Genomic DNA, 19,710 nt, shown 5'->3' on the forward strand with positions numbered 1-19,710 from the left:
TTTTAGACATACATTTGCAGCGTACTGTTAGAGTATTTGCAGAAATCTGGGGCCAGGAATCAGCAAATGCAACATTTATTAATAGTTTTACAAAGTCAAGTTCTGTTGTTACTGAGACATCCTCCCCCTAGTGATCTCAATCTAGTACAAATCACCGTGGCTACAGGTAATGCATTTATTTACTAATCAGCAAATTACTTTACGCAGTCAGTAAATGTTAAGGTCTAAAGACTGATAAGATCATTTGCTTTCAGGTGTTTTCTCAATATTGTTCTCAGCATCAAGTATAAATTGAAAAGAGTGACCTTTTGATACTGACTCAAATAGACTGCATTTCTAAAGATTCAGTGGTTTCAATTACCATAAATTTTTCATATTGGGCCTACAACCAAAGCATCGGCTCCAGAGAAACAATATCTTATCGTCGGCTAGTTAATGCAGTCAGCTTGGTGATAGCTCCTTCCTGGATATTTTCTTTTTTTTGTTCACAATCAAAGCTTGGTGTCAAGGACTTAAATGTTTTGTTTACACAAGTAAAATCCAATTACTAATTGACTTAAAAAAATGTAAATATGACTTACGGGCAAAGAGCTGAATATTCCTCTAGAAATTCTACTTCTAGAGGAATATGAAGATGAACGTTCAAATATGTTGCTTGTATGGTGCGTACTGTGGTTTTCTCAACATCCAATTAGCAGATTTATTGAGGTGTCGGAGTGATCAATAGCTGAACCTGAGTACTATCAATTATGGCGTTTGTACAACGAACACTCACACTTCAAAAAATCACAAAAATGTAAAAATGATATTTAAGGACAATAGGTGGCTCTAAGTGGCATCATACTGAGCAAATCTTTATTTTCTAAAAAGTATACTTTTCTGACACCTGTGAGTCAGGGATAGTGGCTTGTGTAGTTACTTTTTATTCTGTCAGCACTGTTGGTTCATTTTGGCATTGTTTGCGTATTACAGTATTTGTGACTACTACGTTTAAGCAATTTTGACTTTTGATTACTTAAAATAGCTTTTGGAATTTATTTTAGTATCCCCATTCAGTTCTACTTTATTGCCGACAAATCACACTTTACTGATCTGCGCTCAGACCATCCCACACGCCACTGCTTTCATTCTCACTTCCACCAGATCGGCTGTACCCAGGGCTGGAATGAGGGCCCAAAATCGGTGCCACAGTCCAGGGCTCCTGTTTGCAACTTACAGCTTCTTAGAAAGGCACAAGGGTGAACCTGGCGCACATCTTCCTGATCCTGTTGCGTTACGGCACAATATCATGTGCGTGGGGGGTAGGGTATGCTGGCACAAGGTGGCACCTGTGCCAAGTACAGATGGTAACCTCCAGGGGCGTTTGCCTAATAAGAGCAAAGGCTTTCCAGAATTTATCCACAATACGCTGCCTCGGGGACCTGCTTTAGAGTTCTTTCCTTCCATTCTGAAAATGCTGCTCCCATTCTACAACAGTTTTTTCTTACATTTGGAACCCATCCACCTTAGTTCCGTCCCTTGCTCCTTGTGTAGAGCAGGATGTGGGTTGTGTTTGTGCAAACCTGACATCACAACCTCTACCCCCTACAAAGTAAAAATATAAAAAAACATTATGGAGTCTTAATAATGCAGGCCCCCTATTACCATTCTATTTCACGCCCTGGTCTTTCTCTGTGACCTGACCCATAAATATGGTCTGTCACTTTCCCTAGCCCTGTGAGCAAGGTTTCAACATCAGCTGCTGAGATGTACCATCTGTCTGGCTTGGGAGTACCTGAGACCTAAATTCAGAGCTCCGGTTATTCATCTCTATGTCAATAACTCCAGCTGACATCTCCAATATTTCATTCCAGTTCCTTCTGACTATATTTTTATGGCATTGTCCCCAAGGAACACGTTTATAGCCACCATATTTCATCATTCGTCTCCAAGTCTTGTATGAAGAGGCGAAGACTGTAGCTGTATAAGTGGATGCAAATACTTGACACCGTAAACGTATTGAATGGCCATGAAAAGCTAAAGCGGATGTTTTTTTTTTTTTTTTTATTAAGATGAAAGAATGTGAGAGAATCGTCTTCCTAATCTATTATTTAGAAAGAAAGCAATATATCTCATTCAATTCAATATTGCCTAAAACAAATGTTCAACAGTAACCCTGCACATCACTCATGTTTCCTTATATATTATCTTGCCACGGAGCAAGAAATATGTATACAATTTTTCATAAGCATGGAAAGCTGCCAAACAAGATACTAAAGAAAAGGCAGGCAGGTAAAAATCTCTTTTTGCTTTTTGGATAGTTATATGTTATCTGTTAATTTATGTTTACAGTTGCATTATTGATTTAGTTTTCCATATACAGATTAAGAACAGAATATTAGGGAAATAATTTTACAGTAAACAACCACCTCCCCCAGGCTTACACAATGGAACAGTCCAATGTCCTGGAACCCCAATGTTTTGGTAGATGCTCAAATTACAAACATCGAGATTTAAAAACTGTTGTTTTTATGTTAATTTTTGTTAATATTTGATCAGTTGTATATAGGTCTACTATAATGTTTGTACTCTGCTGTATTTGGGATAGAGGTGTGCATGGACCCCCCGTGTTTTGGCTTTGGATCTGGATACATCTCTGTGTTTTGGTTTTGCAATACCACCCTCATCTGTTTTGGTTTTGGATTCGGTTAAAAACAGCTAAAACATATGAATCCAAAACCCGAGTTAGTTTTTTAAATCCGAGTTCTGAACCGGCAACAAATCCGAATCGGGACTCGTTTCAAACCGGGTCACAAAAGTGAATCTGAACCTTGACACGGTTCTACTCGGAACTCCTAAATTCGGGTGTGTGTTCGGATTTCAGAAATCCGGACCCGCACATCTCTAATGTGGGATGTTGGAGTTTCAGAAATGTGTTTAATTGCAGGTTGTTTACGAATAATGACAACAAAGTATTTCAATTCAATTAATATTTAGCTCTTTGGTTAGCATCAAAAGCTCTGAGGTCCACAATTCTCCAGAATCACTTTTTAGAAAAAAAGACAGAAGGTGAAAATCACTCAAACAGCAGGAGTCCCCAACATCAGGCCCACCGCCTCCTCTGATGGTATGCAGTCGGGAAGCCGGCGGACCTAATCACAACGGCCGACTTCCTGACTGCTTAATCCCGGCGAGGGTTAAATGGCAGGCGTCTAAATCTAGACGCCTGTCATTTTACAGACGCCGGGATCCCGATCTAAGTAATGCCGGGCGCCGAGCACGGACAGCCGCGCGGGGGGGGGGGTTTGGGTTAGGTTTAGGGCTCCCGGGGGGGGGATTGGGGGTTAGGCACCCCCCGGGAGGTTATGGTTAGGCTAGGGGGAGGGAGGGTTAGGGTTAGGCACCCCCAGGGGGATTTAGGGTTAGGCACCCCCCCGTGGGACTTAGGCTTAGGTGGTGGGGAAGGGGGGGTTAGGTTTAGGCACTTAGAGGGGGGATTAGGGTTAGACACTGGGGGGAAGGTTAGGGTTAGGCACCCCTAAGGGAGGGTTAGGGCTTAGAATTAGGTTAGTGAATACTTACCTAGGGACAATCAGGATTTTCATCCTTGTTGGGCTGCCGCTGTTGGGATTTGAACCGCCGGCCAGGGGTCCGGCGGTAAATCATACCTGATGTTTGTGGAGTACAGGCTTAAGGTACAGTTATCACCTGAGCAGTTAAATGATATTCAGCTGCCCTGCAGTAGTGGCCGGGAACGGTGAGAGTAGTTTTACCACTTCTCCGACTCAATGTTAATGCATTTGGAAATGTATGACTTGAGGTACCACATAGAAAAAATTATTAAATGCATATAATGTTAAAAAAAAGTGTGAAAAATATATAAAACAGAAACCCAGAGAATTAATTTGGTGCCTTTATGATTATAATAAAAAAACATTGTATTTAAATTAATAAGGATTTTTTTTCTCTCTGAATACATTCTGCTGTCACCATCTTGAGAGGAGGATTACAGCGGTAGATGTACCACCACAATCCTTGATAAATAGGCATGGGAGCTTAGTGATAGACATGGGAAGTTTAGAGATGGGGAGAATAGAAGATGGTCTTTTCTCGACTTAATAAATAGACCCATTAGTAGTTTTGCTCTGTAGAGACTGAAATGCATATATTTTAGTACTCCTGTCCGATGTTCTACCAGACCATTGCAGGTTGCAGCAAATTTTTTCCAAATCTGTAAAATTTGTGCAAAAAAACTGCATAACCTTGATAAGTTCATGCATGAAAAAATGTCCTCATGCTCACAGCTGTTTTATCAGTGACTTAACAACCTTGAAAGATGCTTCCAATTGCAGTAATGACTTTCAACTAGTCTTCATTAAGCCCTGTACAGGTCAGAATGTTATTCGGATCATTTTATCTTTGATCATATAGTTTCTGATTTTCACAGAGGTTTGGCTAGGAAACCCCAGATATTTACTGTATGTAGTATCTAGGTGCAAAAGATGCCTCTGAATTCAGCCGGATCTTTGCGTAAGCTTACCTCAGAATAGCCCACAATTCCATCCATACACCCACGGCACACTTATGCTAAGTGCAAGCACCCCATTGCTGCAAGTGAAGATCCGCCTGACTTCCATGCTCCTCTGAAAAACCCACCGAGATATGTATCTACGCCTAGTCTGCCGTCTGGAATCAGACCCACTGTATTTTTTAAACCATTTGAAGTGTGCTACATGAGACATTTTGAAATGAACTCTAACTCTATTTTGTTATGTTCGTTTTGCATTTGTCCAATGAGAATATTACTGTATGTCTGTATATAATATTTTTGTTACGGGACCATGATTACTTTCTATGTTGATATTAATATGTCCGCTTGAACAGTTAGCCATTTACTGAGTTCCTTTGGCTGCAGGATGTGCGGGACGTTATTTGGAGACGAAGTGGTGGGAGGGCAGAATACATAACTGTTCTAGGGGCAGTGCAATATGACATATAGCAGGCATAGTGGTGGCAGGCATAACATCCTAAGCTTGATACAATCCCCTCTGCCAGACACAGAACATTTCCGAGGTTATAGTACCTTTAATTTTCAAATCAAATTGTTTTGAATAGGTCATTCTCTAACTCATTGTTAAGTAAATTACTTTTAGAGGTTAAGCGTATGCATTAGAGCAGGGCTTGACAAATTTTTGTAAAATCTAGGAGCCAGCTTAAAAGTTTAGAAGGCACCATCATCCGCGACCAAAATATATAAAAACTTGTATAAACCACCACACATGACCGTTCAATGTCTCTCAACCTCCCCAGTCCCCACATGCCAACAAACCACCACACATGCCCCTTCAATGGTTATCAAGATTCTGCCGCATGCCCATACATATTCATATTATGCCACACCCTAGTGCTCAAATACATAGTATGTCACACAATATGATCCAAATACATAGTATGTCACACAGTATGACCCAAATACATAGTATGTCACACAGTATCACCCAAATACAGAGTATTCCACATAGTATGACCCAAATACATAGTATGTCACACAGTATGACCAAAATACATAGTATTCCACATAGTATGACCCAAACACATAGTATTCCACATAGTATGACCCAAACACATAGTATTCCACATAGTATGACCCAAATACATAGTATTCGACACAGTATGACCCAAATACATAGTATGTCACATAGTATGACCCAAACACATAGTATTCCACATAGTATGACCCAAATACATAGTATGTCACACAGTATGACCCAAATACAGAGTATTCGACACAGTATGACCCAAATACATAGTATTCGACACAGTATGACCCAAATACATAGTATGTCACACAGTATGACCAAAATACATAGTATTCGACACAGTATGACCCAAATACATAGTATGTCACACAGTATGACCAAAATACATAGTATTCGACACAGTATGACCCAAATACATAGTATTCGACACAGTATGACCCAAATACATAGTTTGTCAAACAGTATAACAGAAATACATAGTATGTCACACAGTATGACCCAAATACATAGTATTCCACACAGTATGACCAAAATACATAGTATGTCACACAGTAGGACCAAATTCATACACATGTGGGATGATGAGTTATATAAGTACGTAGGATGATACATGTGTAACTTGGGGAGGGATGGTGGGAGAGGCACACTTATACCCCTTTCAGACATCTCGAGATTCCCAGGAATTTGGCCTACCTCAGCCAAATTCCCGGGTAGCCGTGTCTGTCTGAAAGGTACCTACCGCCCCTTCAATCGACCAGGGTTTTTCCCGGGACTTATGTCCCGGGAAAGCACCCTGCTTCTGTCTGAATGGTGCTACCTGGGAATTTACTACTCCCAGGCAGCACCTAGCAGCTTTGGCATGGAGTTGACAGCACTGAGCGTCCTATAGGACGCTCAGCGCTGCTGCTTTGAGTTGACAGCGCAGAGCGTCCTTTAGGACACTCAGCGCTGCTGAGTCCGGCTGTGTGCAGAGAACCCCTGCCGGACGGTGTGGAGACCGCCGACTGGTCCCAGCCATAGCGGGCCACCCGCACTCCCGCTGGACCACCAGGGAATTAAAAGAAATTTAAGAAAAAATATATAAAAAAATCTGCATTATGATTGGCCGGCTTCCGGCAGCTGAATGATGACATCATCATCAGCCAGAGAGGGGATAGGCTAGGAGGAGCAGACGGCAGAGAAGAGGCAGCTAAGCAGAAAAACCCTGCTCTTGTCTGAAAGAGGTCTACCTGGGAATTTCCCAGGTAGACACTGTAGTGTAAAAGGGGGGTCTCGACCAAATACCCGGGAATTTGCACAGGAGAAATTCCCGGGTCTGAGCAGGAAATTTCCCGGGTTGTATATCTGAAAGGGGTATTAGGGAGTTTTATCCCTGAGCAAGGTGCAGGAGTCTTATTAATTAAATTACAGTGGGGCAGTACTGGGGGCAAGGAGGGGGTTAGGGGCAGGCAGTGCTCGGCGCGGTATTGACCTCCTTCTTCCTGCTGGGAGCCCAGCATGAGCTGCAGCCTCAGCTTGTCCTTCAGCACCAGGTACAGCTTTTAGCTCTCACCTGGCCTGTGCAATTGGAGGGTCCCGGCACCAACAACATGATGGGGGCAACAACGCTGATGCGCAGCCGGGAGAGTCATAGGGTGGCTGTCAGGGAGCTCCGTCGTGCGCATGTGCGAGACCCGGCGAGCGACGGGCTCTCCATCGCTCCGGGTCTCGCACCAAAGGGGGCGTGCTGTAGATGTTGATTGACAGCACGCCCCCTTTGGTGGGCGTGCCTGCCAGACGGAGGCGTTCCCATTGGAAAGCCTACCGTCTGAAGCCGGCCCCACTGACATCACTAGTGATGTCAGTGGGAGTGATTTTGGCTCTGATAGAGCCAAAATCACTCCAGGGCTTGCGGCAGCGAGACCCTACCGCAGGGTCTCCGTCGCAAGCCCAATGGTCGCGATGGTCAAGACCATCGCGACCATCATCATGGACGCTCGCATATGCTGTGGGTGGTCACCCACAGCTATGCGAGCGGCCAGGAGGCAGCTCCATTTTCATGGAGGAGGGCCCTCATTCAGAGCGAGCGCTCTGGTCAGAGCGTTCGGCTCTGAATCAGGCCCAGTGTTCTAGGTCTGTTTATATCGCATCAGATATCTCGCAAATAGTTCTAGGCTTGCGACCCTCTCATCTTTGGTTTGATTTATCATTCTAGCACTACATCCATCCCTCTGCAACTAATAAATTTGTTTCTATATAAATAGCAATTTGCGATAATTAGAAATAATAGCTTTGTCAGAAAATATAAAGGTTACCTTGCAGAGTCATTTCAGTAAGTAATGGGCTGCGCTGCCATGTCACTCTCTAAGCAGACATGTGTTCGTCGGCAAATGCGCTTCATTTATTGTGATGTTGATTTATTTCTTGCGTAAATTGGGACACCGGCAATAATATAATGTGACATTAATTGTTTAGCAGAGTTCTCTTTGTTACACAGGTTGCTTTCTCCTGGGCGTTTGATTGCTGAAACTTGTATAAAACTAATTGAGTCTGCTTCGGGGATAGAACCCGTGCCCACGGAATGTGTCAGGCAGGGCTGAGTTTCAGTCTATCTGTGACTGAAGCAGTTAATCACCAACATTAAGCATTCATTGTCTCCTTGTAAAATGCACTAACGGAGTGTGGAGGCTTCAATTGTTAAATTATAATATGTATTGTATGATATCGAGCCAATTTTAGTTAGATTTATATGTAAATATTTGCTTGAATCATCCAGTATTGGCTGAGTCTAGTGTGACTTACCGATGGACCTATTGTACTGTATATGTCTAACGCACTACCCTGACATCGTGTCTTGTATGAAATGCAGAAGGACCGTTAGGCCGTTAGGTGACAGCTCAGTCTTTCAGTGTCACACATTATCTCTGTAAACAGCCACTCACTGCAAGATTGTGCCACAGCTGGAGAGATGGCACCATGCCATAGCAATATAGGGCATCTGTTTGACTGCACTGCAAAGCCCCTCTCACAGCTTAATAAATTGCTTACTGATTTGTTCTGTTCTGGAAAGTTATGCCTATGTATTTCTGCTTATACAGAATCTGTTTGCGAAATTCTAAACCCCAGCAACAGACTTTGACAATGGCTGTTATTATCAGTTGTGAAGTGACCTATCTACACCATTAGTGTTACATTTTGTTGAATGGTGCCTTTCTACAACAGAGGTATGATGATTAAAAGGAGTACTGCAATATCATTTGATAACATGGCATTCTGCAGTGATAAAGGATCTTGATAAGCAGATAACTAGTATGATAGACAAGGGGTTGGCCGCATCACTATCGTTGCTTGACAAGGACAATTTCAAAGCCAGCCATGTCTGTGAATCAGGCACTATCTTTGACTTTTCTTTTTCTTTTTTACAGCTAAACACATTGAAAATTATTTACACAGTTTTATCATTAACATGCCAGGTTATCATTATATCCCTAACTATATATGAATGGGTCCGCATATAATTTACTGGGCTGGGTACCACCAAGGTCTGTCCTGTTAGCCCTACTCTGCAATGTTGTTTGTTCCAGTGAAAAGCTGCTAAACCTAAATATTTAATTCAGAAAAGAATTTTAGCTTGTAAAACGTACAGATATATATGTTCTCATATGATGATAGTACTTAAGAGGTTTGATAATGTTTATTTCCTTCTGAGTGGCAGGCATCAGTGCCCTTGATAAATTTCATCATCCTCTTCACCGTCCCAGATACCCTAGAAGTGTCTGATCCAATCAGACCCAATTGGACATTGGCCACTTTTGTATCGCAGACTTTTATTGACTGCAAATTAGAATCGCGGAGGTCTAAATGTGTGAGCTTTCCAGAGACCTGGGTGCTTACCTTCTCCTAGAGCAAGGATGGGGAACCTTTTTTATGCAGAGGGCCATTTTGATATATATACCATCATTCGCAGGCCTTGTGCAGGCCATGCCCCTTCGCATGATGTCATATGGGGGCGGGGCCACGATTGCTGGTCATTACAGCAATGCCCGGAGCATCCTGAGGATGCTCCAGGGAGCTGTAAGGGCAGCGGTGTGAACGTCTGAAACACACTAAGGACGCTCCTGGCGGCACTGCTGCTTAGATTCTAGCTGCAGTGTGCCATTCTAGACACCCTGCTAGCCAGATGAGGCTAGCAGAAAAGAGCTCCAAGAGCCAGACCAAATGATTCCAAGGGCCTTATACGTCCCCCGGCCTAAGGTTCCCCATCCCTGTCCTAGAGGGTGGGATGTATCAATTTTCACAAGAAAATTGCGTTACATCCCGACCATTTTCATCTGCAGTAGATCAGCTCAGCTCACAAGTGAGATAAGATACCACCCCTCATTATAGGGGTCCTCACGTTATGTTAGACGTCAATAGGAGAAGGACTTGTTATTCTTGGTTTACATACATCTAAAAAGCATTGCTTAGCTTTCCGCTACTCAAGGATTAGGTGATAGAGTAAGGTGGTGGGAAGGGGTGTATGGGGGGGCGGAGGGGTTAAAGGGGAAGTGTTGCCTGGGGGAGTTTTGGAGGAATAAAGGTGATGTTTGTTCATTTGTTTTATGGATTTCCAACAATTTTATGTATTTATGATGTATTTTTTTATGATGTACTGTTGCAAGTTGTTTTAATTAAAGACGTGTTGTTCATGAAGGACTGATGATGAGATTATAGCAGCTTGAACAACCCACCATTATAATCTAATCCAGTGTAGGTGGTACCCTATTATATCATTAACTAGTAAGTAAATGGATCTGGCATATGCCGTGCTACCTCAGTGCTTGCCCGCTGCTCTATTCCGCCCCCCCACTTTATCTACAGCTCCAGTCCCGCCCCGTTCCATCCCACCCCCCTCTTCTTCTAGGGTCTGTCCTATCTAACTAACAGTGGGAGTTCTCTATGAACATGCATGATGGAGAAGGGACAGACTTCAGAGAATTATTGTATAGATATTATTGTATACTAAATGATTTACTGTATTACAAGCACTGACGTAGGTACAGTGCCTATTGTCATGTAACATCACCTAACTGTATTGTGAGCAAATATGTGTTGCTGTAATGCCATATACAGGCCTGTGAGGTGCTATACCACTGTATGCTTTTTTCTTGATACCATACTGGAGGTGGTTAAAGCTTCGTTGTAAATTCTGCACCAAGTTCCTAAAATCACTAGTTAACAATAGCTAATGCCAAGCCTGTGACACCTAATTACAAGACGGTGACATTAGATGTATGTACTAGGTGTAAGTTGACTCCTGGTAAAATGATGGCAGTTTATTATATTATTGACACATTCAATTATTGTTCTTGCAGAAGATAGAGGAGGAGAGCGAGGAGAACCTGCTAGCCGTTCTTACGGAGACACTGGACAGCCTCCCTGTGGATGAGGATGGATTGCCTTCATTCGATGCACTGACAGATGGAGATGTGACCACTGAACATGATCCCAGCCTCTCGTCTATACCTGACGGCACCCCTCCAACACAGGAGGCAGAAGAGCCGTCACTAGTAAGAACCCTTCCTACTGTTTAACAGGAAATGGATGTGCTTCTGGCTACCCGCTGCATGGGTATGATGTAGTCAAAATAAGGTTTGGACTTTAATTTTAGGTATATAAAAAAAATCCGTAGCTGTATTGAAATTGCACATGAAATGCTGAAATATTGGAGTGGCCATTGATCTGGAAAGTGCATAGATGCGGTTTATTTATGGACCTTTATTTTTAACTTGTAACATTGATTTGTAACAGTATCTTGGACCCATAATCAATATCATCCTTTTCACCACAGAGTGTTCTGCTTCTGGCTTTATTGACCACTGTAATCTGGCTTACACATACACGCATGTAGCCTCACCGCATCTCTGTCTGTAACAGGAGCCGGTGCTTCTCTGCCCGGGTAATGAGATGGCACATGAAAGGAAGATATAAAGTGACCCCATCTCTATACTCATCCTTATCAAATATATAATACAGTTTATAGCAGAGACTGAATTTGTTATGAAAGTCATTCAGGGTGTTGTATAAAGGTGGCTCCAAGGCTCAGCCTGAGAGCTGGATCTGTCCTATTTGGACAAGTACATGTGTAGTCGGGTTGGGTACGTAATCCCAGCGCTAGTAATGCTGACGGTCGGAATCCCAGAATACTTGGGCATACAGGTGAGTATCCTAACCACAGGAAACACACAACAATAAAGGGCGCCGTGATTATAACAATAATAAAATGATAATCCGTCTGCTGCTCTCTGCGTGGTGACTAACCACTCTAATGGAAAAAATGGGAGAAAGAGCTATGGGATGTAACAATGATATATTTAATGATAAATATTGTAATAAAATAACTATAACATAGATGACAGAATATACAGACTTGAACCATATAAATGTCCACAATAATAATGCATTGACTATATGAATTGTGTATTCAACGATGCTACATACATAAATAAAAACATAAATATAACTAAAATATATACTGTAAAAAAGATTTGGTATAATCAGATAATCTGAATGTAGCTCCAAGGAACATATGTCCATGCACCTCTATCAAATGATAGAGGTGTATAAATGATCCCAAATGATTAAAAAAGGAAACTAGTGAATAGCTTGATCATTGTGCAAGCTTCACTACGTAAGTTAGTGAACGGTGGTATTGTACACAATACAAGATGACCTGTTTGATGTAACTCCCGGTTTCACTCCAATTTAAGAACAGAGGGCAGTGTCCGGAATGCCACTCTGATAATAGGTATCACTGCACGGAGGGCTAATATAACCTCCTGTTGGTATAGTGGAACCTCTTATAATAAGGCATCGGGAAGATGTCAGTCCAGGGTTACCGCTGTTATGGAGCCGCCTGATTAGGGGCCTTTCGACTGGTCCGTGCTCCGTCTTAGTAGCCGCGGCAACTGGTGATGATGATCACTGTATTCAGCAGTCGGAGCTCCGTGTAAGGGAGAGCCGGGAAATATAACAAGCCAGGTGTCAGCTTAAGCTACTACGACGGAGCACGGACCAGTCGAAAGGCTCTAATCAGGCGGCTCCATAACAGCGGTAACCTGGACTGACATCTTCCCGGTGCTTTATTATAAGAGGTTCCACTATACCAACAGGAGGTTATATTAGCCCTCCGTGCAGTGATACCTATTATCAGAGTGGCATTCCGGACACTGCCCTCTGTTCTTAAATTGGAGTGAAACCGGGAGTTACATCAAACAGGTCATCTTGTATTGTGCACAATACCCCAGTTCACTAACTTACGTAGTGAAGCTTGCACAATGATCAAGCTATTCACTAGTTTCCTTTTTTAATCATTTGGGATCATTTATACACCTCTATAATTTGATAGAGGTGCATGGACATATGTTCCTTGGAGCTACATTCAGATTATGTGATTATACCAAATCTTTTTTACAGTATATATTTTAGTTATATTTATGTTTTTATTTATGTATGTAGCATCGTTGAATACACAATTCATATAGTCAGTGCATTATTATTGTGGACACTTATATGGCCCAAGTCTGTATATTCTGTCATCTATGTTATAGTTATTTTATTACAATATTTATCATTAAATATATCATTGTTACATCCCATTGCGCTTTCTCCCATTGTTGAGTGTCCTAACCCTTTGCCTAACCCTACCCCTAACCAACCTTTCCCGCAGCCTAACCCAACCCATAATACCCCCCTCCCCCACAGCCTAACCCTAATACCTTCAGGAACGCAGCCGTCGGGATTCTCACTGCTGTCTGGATTTTGACCGCCAGCATTGTGTGCGCCTGGATGCCGACTACATCCCGTGAAGCCACATTGAATACGGATCCTGTTCAATCTGAGTTTGGGACAACTGACCAGATTTGTGTCCAGTTTTACAAACATAAGGCCAGGGGTGAATGTTTAAGATTATATGTCCTAGGGCAGTGGTTCTCAAACTCGGTCCTCAGGACCCCACACAGGTCACGTTTTCCAGGTCACCCAGCAGGTGCACAGGTGTAGTCATTACTCACTGACACATTTTATAAGGTCACAGGTGGTTATAATTATTTCACTTTTGATTCTGTGAAGAGACCTGGAAAACATGCATTGTGTGGGGTCCTGAGGTCTGAGTTTGAGAACCTGTGTCATAGGATGATGGCACTTTACAAGTACTTAACTTTTTAAACTTTGCAAACTTTTATATGAGAATAACTGGATTACTGTGGCCCCATTTAAGTTATCCCTGCATAAAGACACAACTAGGACACATTTATAGATCTGAGGGGCTGATGCTGAGTGAGAACAAGGCCAGTGTGCATAGAGTAAATAACGTAACTTCTCTATGCGCACGTCCAGGAAATGGGGCGCACTCATATGTCACTATGCAGCTGTGTAAGATTCTCACAAGTACTAGACAAAGAGAGAGGCGGTATGGGGAGGGGAGGATTGGTCTAACCTAGTCCCAGTACAATGATAGATTGTTGCTTTCGTCACTGTGCACGTGTTTTAGCATTTACGTACACAAGAGGTAGAGTTGTATCTAATTTATTAGAGATGGGTTTGTTTTTTAGATAGTGATGCGTATTTGGCACGCGAAACAGATAGTGAAAACCATGGGTGTAAGTGTATGTGACGCATGCCTGGAGCATATGCGTGGAAAGGTGCGCGCATCATGCCATAACTGCAACTTTGCATATGCACGCAGTTGCGTTTTTCTTTAGTGACCGAGTTTTACGCCTTCGATTTAGGCGCAGTTGCATACAGCTCGGCGTCAGCCCCCAAAATGAGTAGTTGATAAATATATTCATAAGATAACAAAAACTGCATAGCCCATTTGATTAACCAAGACCCCCGGTGTGCCCTGTTAACCAGTACTTGGTCAGCAGCTGACAGTTGCAATCTAATAGCAGCTAAAGAACGGCGGGTTCCCTTCCCCGGCAAAGCCCTTCGCCCCAGCGTTTTCTTGTTTGCAGCACGAGTAAGCCCTGTAATTATCACCATGGCATAACAAGCTCTTGTAATTGTGTTTATTTGGTGTTGATTGCATTATTTTTCACACACAAAAGTATACTCCTGTGATTCTTTATGACTCATTTTAACTAATAGTGCACAATTTAAGACACATAATTGTCATCCTCATTGGATTGTAACAACCCCCCCTTTCTCGTCTTATGCATTTTAGCTTAAAAAGCTCTTACTGGCTCCAGCGAACACTCAGCTGATTTATAATGAATGCAGCGGACTCAGTGCTCACAACCATGCAAGCTCTAATCAGAGGATCAGAACAAGCTCTGCGTCCGTCAAGGTACAAATTTCTTCTTTTTGATCCAACTAAAATGAAACAGCATTATAAGTAGTGGGAGCTACATCGGTGTTAGACAGTGATCTATAGAGTGTGTGCACAGCTCAATTGCTTTACAAATGACATACAGCTCGCCATTTGATATAATGAAAACTCCTATGCTACTGTGTACAGTAAATATTGCTCCCTGTTTGGAGATAATCCGAAAACGTTGACCTGATAGTTGTTTTACTGGTCTAGTTACTCTCATAATTCAGGAGATGCAGTAAAACCTGTCCTACGCTACTTTCCCTTCCACATACAGTAGTTGAGTTATTCCATTAGATAGGTAGATAAGTTATCTTATCAGCTATGTCATCTGATAGATCCCAGCCTCATCTAATATGTGTGCTGATCTCATTAATGATTGGTATGGCAACTCTTTTTGGGAAGAGAACGTTCAGTGCTTTCTTTGTTCTGCTATCTGTCAAGGGGTTACCTTCGGTGGTACTGCCGGTAGATTTACACTGCCCGGGATCTCAGGATGGCAATAAGAGAACATACAAAATGAAAATAAAATTTTTATTGTTTAAATAAAACATTTTTTTTTTCCAATTAGAAATTCTTTTAAAATACTTAAAAAAAAAACTAAAAAAAATATATATATATCATTTATATTTTCCAAGAAGTGGAAACAAAAGCCCAATTCTGCGTATGTGTGATATAGTTAGCTGCAGGCACATATCCCCTGAGACTGGCCTGGCAAAGCAGCAAGTTCAGCATTACTGTTCCTGGCCCTTATCACTAAAGCAGCTGAATATCACTCAGATGAGCTTAATAAACTATAGCAACAGGAGACTTTCTATCGTGGCAAATCAATCATATTGCCATATGTGGATAAAAAGACCCCACTGGCTGATCATATTGTACTCCATGCTTGCCCACTTTTTGTGCCTCCTCTCCAGTAGATCTTATAGGGGAAGCCCAAGTGTGAAGTACGGGAGGCGTGGCAACGAGATTTGCATCATTGTGGCCCCACCCCATTTAAAAAAAAAGTATTTTAAAAGAATTTCTAATTGGAAAAAAAGCTGTTTTATTTAAACAATAAAAATGAGTTGAGCTATCGCACAGCACCGAATATCATATCATCACTAGAGCACTGGGCAGTATCTGGCAGTGTGATCTACTCTCTCGGGAATCTTGGAGAACTCCCTGATATTTGGAAGTCTCCCGGCAGAGTAGTCAAGTATGTTTCACTCCAAAGTTGTCATCTCCTTGCTTTATTTATAGTAAAATGTTAGTGCACTTAGAGATACAAGTAAATTTGCCTTATACTTTACTGTGACTGTGATTTACAAAGATCATGAACTTTTCGTGCAAAAAAAATTACAGTAAACAAATGCATTTAAACGCAAAGGTGACAGGATAAAGTAAGCAAGTGCGCTATTACCTATGCAGCCATTTTGTTGACCATACCACACAAAAAAAAGTACAAGGGGCCATCTTTCTGCTTACTGTACTGCAGTTCCTCGAGCTCGTTTGCATACCGGGCCCGCTACTATTAGGTAGAAGATGCCAGCAGTGATGGTAGGAAGTAGATTAAAAACAAAAGGAAATAAAATAGGAATTCTGGCATAAATAAGCATCATAACATACGGGTAGTTCTTTTATATATACCATTAAATCAGAAAAGGATAATTAATGGGGACGTTTGTGCTATTTAAATAGTGTTTCCTTAACATTCGCATTATTCATTTTAAGGACACTTAGGAGTGCTGTGAGATGCTATTCTGTAGCATCAGGTAACAAATAAACCCTAAGTGGTTTTAATCCCCCCACTTTATTACAATAAGTCTGTAGAAACAAGAAGCGTCTATGTTACCTGGGGATAAAATGGAAACAACTGAGGAATGAAATAAAACTTTGCATAAGCGGCATTGGGGAATTTTAAATGCAATTTTCTTTCCTTGTTCTGCAAACAATTATTCACAGATCATAGATCTGTTACACTTATGGTGAACACCTCACAATATTAATAAAAGAGAAGACATCGGTTGTATTTTGTTTTTCACTGAAGACTCAGCTCACTAATTTTATTTTCCCTTTTTTCTTTTTTCTATCTTTGGCTTTGAAGAGCGAGAACTGTTGGAGTCATAAACCCAGAAACATTTGTCAACAGCAGAAGCCACAAAGGCGCCCTTGCTCAGAGCTCCTTAAGTACCTGACTGCAAATGATGACTCTTCTCAGACCAAATCAACAGAGAGCAGGATTAACAACAGGCTTGACAAATGCACCAAAAAGAAGCCCTGCTTGCATCCTCAGCCACATTTTCAAGGTAGCTCGGAGACTCATATATGTGTTGCGCATCTTGGTAAATTTAATGTAGTCTTTACTCATACAAATTGGTCTTCGCTCTACTTGCTTGGATTGGTCACATGACACACCTGTACTCGGCTAGTGTGTCAGCCATGTTGTGTCGATCTGTTGTTAGATGTTTTTTATAGCATGTTTTTAATTTATAATGTCTTAGACATTTTATTTTAAGATGTTTATATATAAATATATGTATATACAGTATGTATATACACTGTGTAGCTTCAGTCGCTCCAAATAGCTCTGCTAGGCGTGGCTGGTCCCGGGCGACTCTGCTTGCGCAGAACGTCTTTCTCGCTCAAGATGTGCGTCTTATTTACATAAATAATACAACTGGGATCGACAAAACTACCCTGCTAGATTGCCATGATCAATTGGATGTGCGTCTGAGTCTAAATCTGTGTATGAAGGGCTACGATGCAGCAGCTGCTGCGTTTTCTCACGCCAAGTTCCGTTCTGCTTCATCTGTGACTTTGAACGTATTTAAAACTAATTTTTGTGTGGTTAGAATCGGTGTCTCTAGAACACTTTAGCTGGTACATATTTAACGATGTGGACTCAGCCGACCTATTGTGCGACAGGACCCGGCCGTTGTCGAGAGCAGCAGCGGGGGCGATGCTTCCTTTGGCAGCATGGCCCTCGCTGACGTTGTTGCCCTTCGGACCTGCATGCAGATCCGACGGGCGATGTCGCTGACGTTGCGTGGCATCATCAGTGACATTGAGGGTACACACTAGGCTATGTTGCCGACATGTCGTCCAATCCGGCCAGATCAGACGACATTGTCTAGTGTGTACCGCCCATTTGAGTGGTAGTTTGCTGCATCTGAAACTGCGATTCTCAGTCGCCAGTCATCTCGCACCGTATGGTGCTTAGATGCTAAGTGTATGAGGACACATCTGTATGTATGTAAGCACCTGTGTACATATTATAGAGATATTAGAAGTCAGCTAGGAGGAGGCTCTGCAGGTCTCGGACATATCTGTAATAATTAAAGAGTAGGCGATGTCTACTTGTAGTCAACAAGCTTTAACACAGTAATGACATAAGAACTATTATTGACCGGAGTTTATACATATATTAGCAGCATTTGTGTAATTAATATAAATTTGGCAATGAACCCTTTATTGTGTAATATAAGGATGTTAAAATTCCCTAAGGAGTTTATATAAAATGTAGAATTTATACGTTTATGCATGCCACAGAACTGCGGTGTAACTTTATACACCATATATTTCACAGTAGTTAGTTCATTAATCCTTATAATATCAATTGTATATTACAGTAAGGAGAACATTATTCCTTATAATACACCAGTTTCAGTTTGAAGTTCCTTGTATGAGACGCGTTTCACCCTCACTGACTGTTAAACATTCCATCACAGAACACTTTGAAAATGAGTCCTAATGACAACGCTACTCTCCAGACACAACTGATGCCGGCATTTCTCACTAAACTTAAAGATATACTTTAAATTAGATTTTACATATATTCGTGTCTGTTGTGTACTGTACATAGGATAACACATCCCCCAACTGAGAAATTTAAGGATACTAAAAGTCAACGAGGAGTTCTGTAACATTCTAAAAGTTTACGACTCCATCTGAAACGGTGACTTCAGTTATCCCTGTCTTTCACAGCAGGTACTTCTTTATTCTTTCTTTTTCTTTATGGGCGGCGTTCAATCGTTTTAGCGCCCGTTCTAGCGTCTAAAGTGTTGGGAGATTGTGGTGCGCTATTCAATTGATGTTGATCGTGCCAAAAGAGGTCATGTTTAGACATGTAAAACATCTACACCCGACCAAAGTGCGGGGCGTGATCGGGAAGAGTGCCGTTTGGGTCACTTTTCACCGGTGCGATCTGAAATGCTGGCGCCGGCAGCTGATCGCGCCCGACAGGGGCAACAATTAAATAGCTCCGTCGGGCGCGAAGGGGGGCTAAAACCGCCCTTTGTGTTTTAATGATAGGCTAGAAGTCTTGTTACATAACTAAGGGGTCTATGTACTAATCTTTGGAGATAAAGTGGACAAATATACAGTACTTACACTTTACAGGCTGTGTATTAAAAATGACAGTAGGAACTGATTGGTTGGTACTTTATCTCCATCCACTTTATCTCTCTCCAAGGATTAGTACATAGACCCCCATGTATTGTGAGGAAATTCTGTGAGAGGTTGTTGCATTGGGCAGGGTCTGTGACGTGGCTAGGTACAGGGAACTACCGTACTGTGATCAGTATCTCCCTAGGTAAATTTGATGGAAGAATATAGAAATGATGCAGAGTAGCCTTAATCACTGTTCAAAGACCGTCTATGAATCAATGTGAGGTGTATTAGCTTTATTACTGTCTGACACACATGGGTCTCTTCACTTGACCACAGTAGTAAATTTACACCTCTTGTCCCTGTCTGCTTTTGCTGTGTCCATGTTCGTTAGTCATGACAACAGCCTTTTAGCCATTCTCCAACCTTTACAGTAGTCTGTACCTGTCATAAACCAGTCCCTGGTCAGTTCTACAGTGTGAGCCCTAGAGATGC

At 41.9% G+C, this 19,710-nt stretch overlaps 1 protein-coding gene across 1 annotated transcript in view; it reads left to right on the forward strand.

Moving 5' to 3' along the window:
* Positions 1 to 19,710, forward strand: part of PPARGC1A (PPARG coactivator 1 alpha) — a 98,402-nt gene that overhangs the window by 30,707 nt on the left and 47,985 nt on the right. The window contains exons 3-5 of the mRNA XM_088450616.1: positions 10,853 to 11,047; positions 14,701 to 14,823; positions 16,934 to 17,135. Of these exons, the coding sequence (XP_088306742.1) occupies positions 10,853 to 11,047; positions 14,701 to 14,823; positions 16,934 to 17,135 (520 nt within the window). The remainder of the gene's footprint in view (positions 1 to 10,852; positions 11,048 to 14,700; positions 14,824 to 16,933; positions 17,136 to 19,710) is intronic.

Source organism: Taudactylus pleione, unplaced genomic scaffold, assembly GCF_031769625.1.
Source record: "Taudactylus pleione unplaced genomic scaffold, aTauple2 ptg000520l, whole genome shotgun sequence".
Lineage (NCBI taxonomy): Eukaryota > Metazoa > Chordata > Amphibia > Anura > Myobatrachidae > Taudactylus > Taudactylus pleione.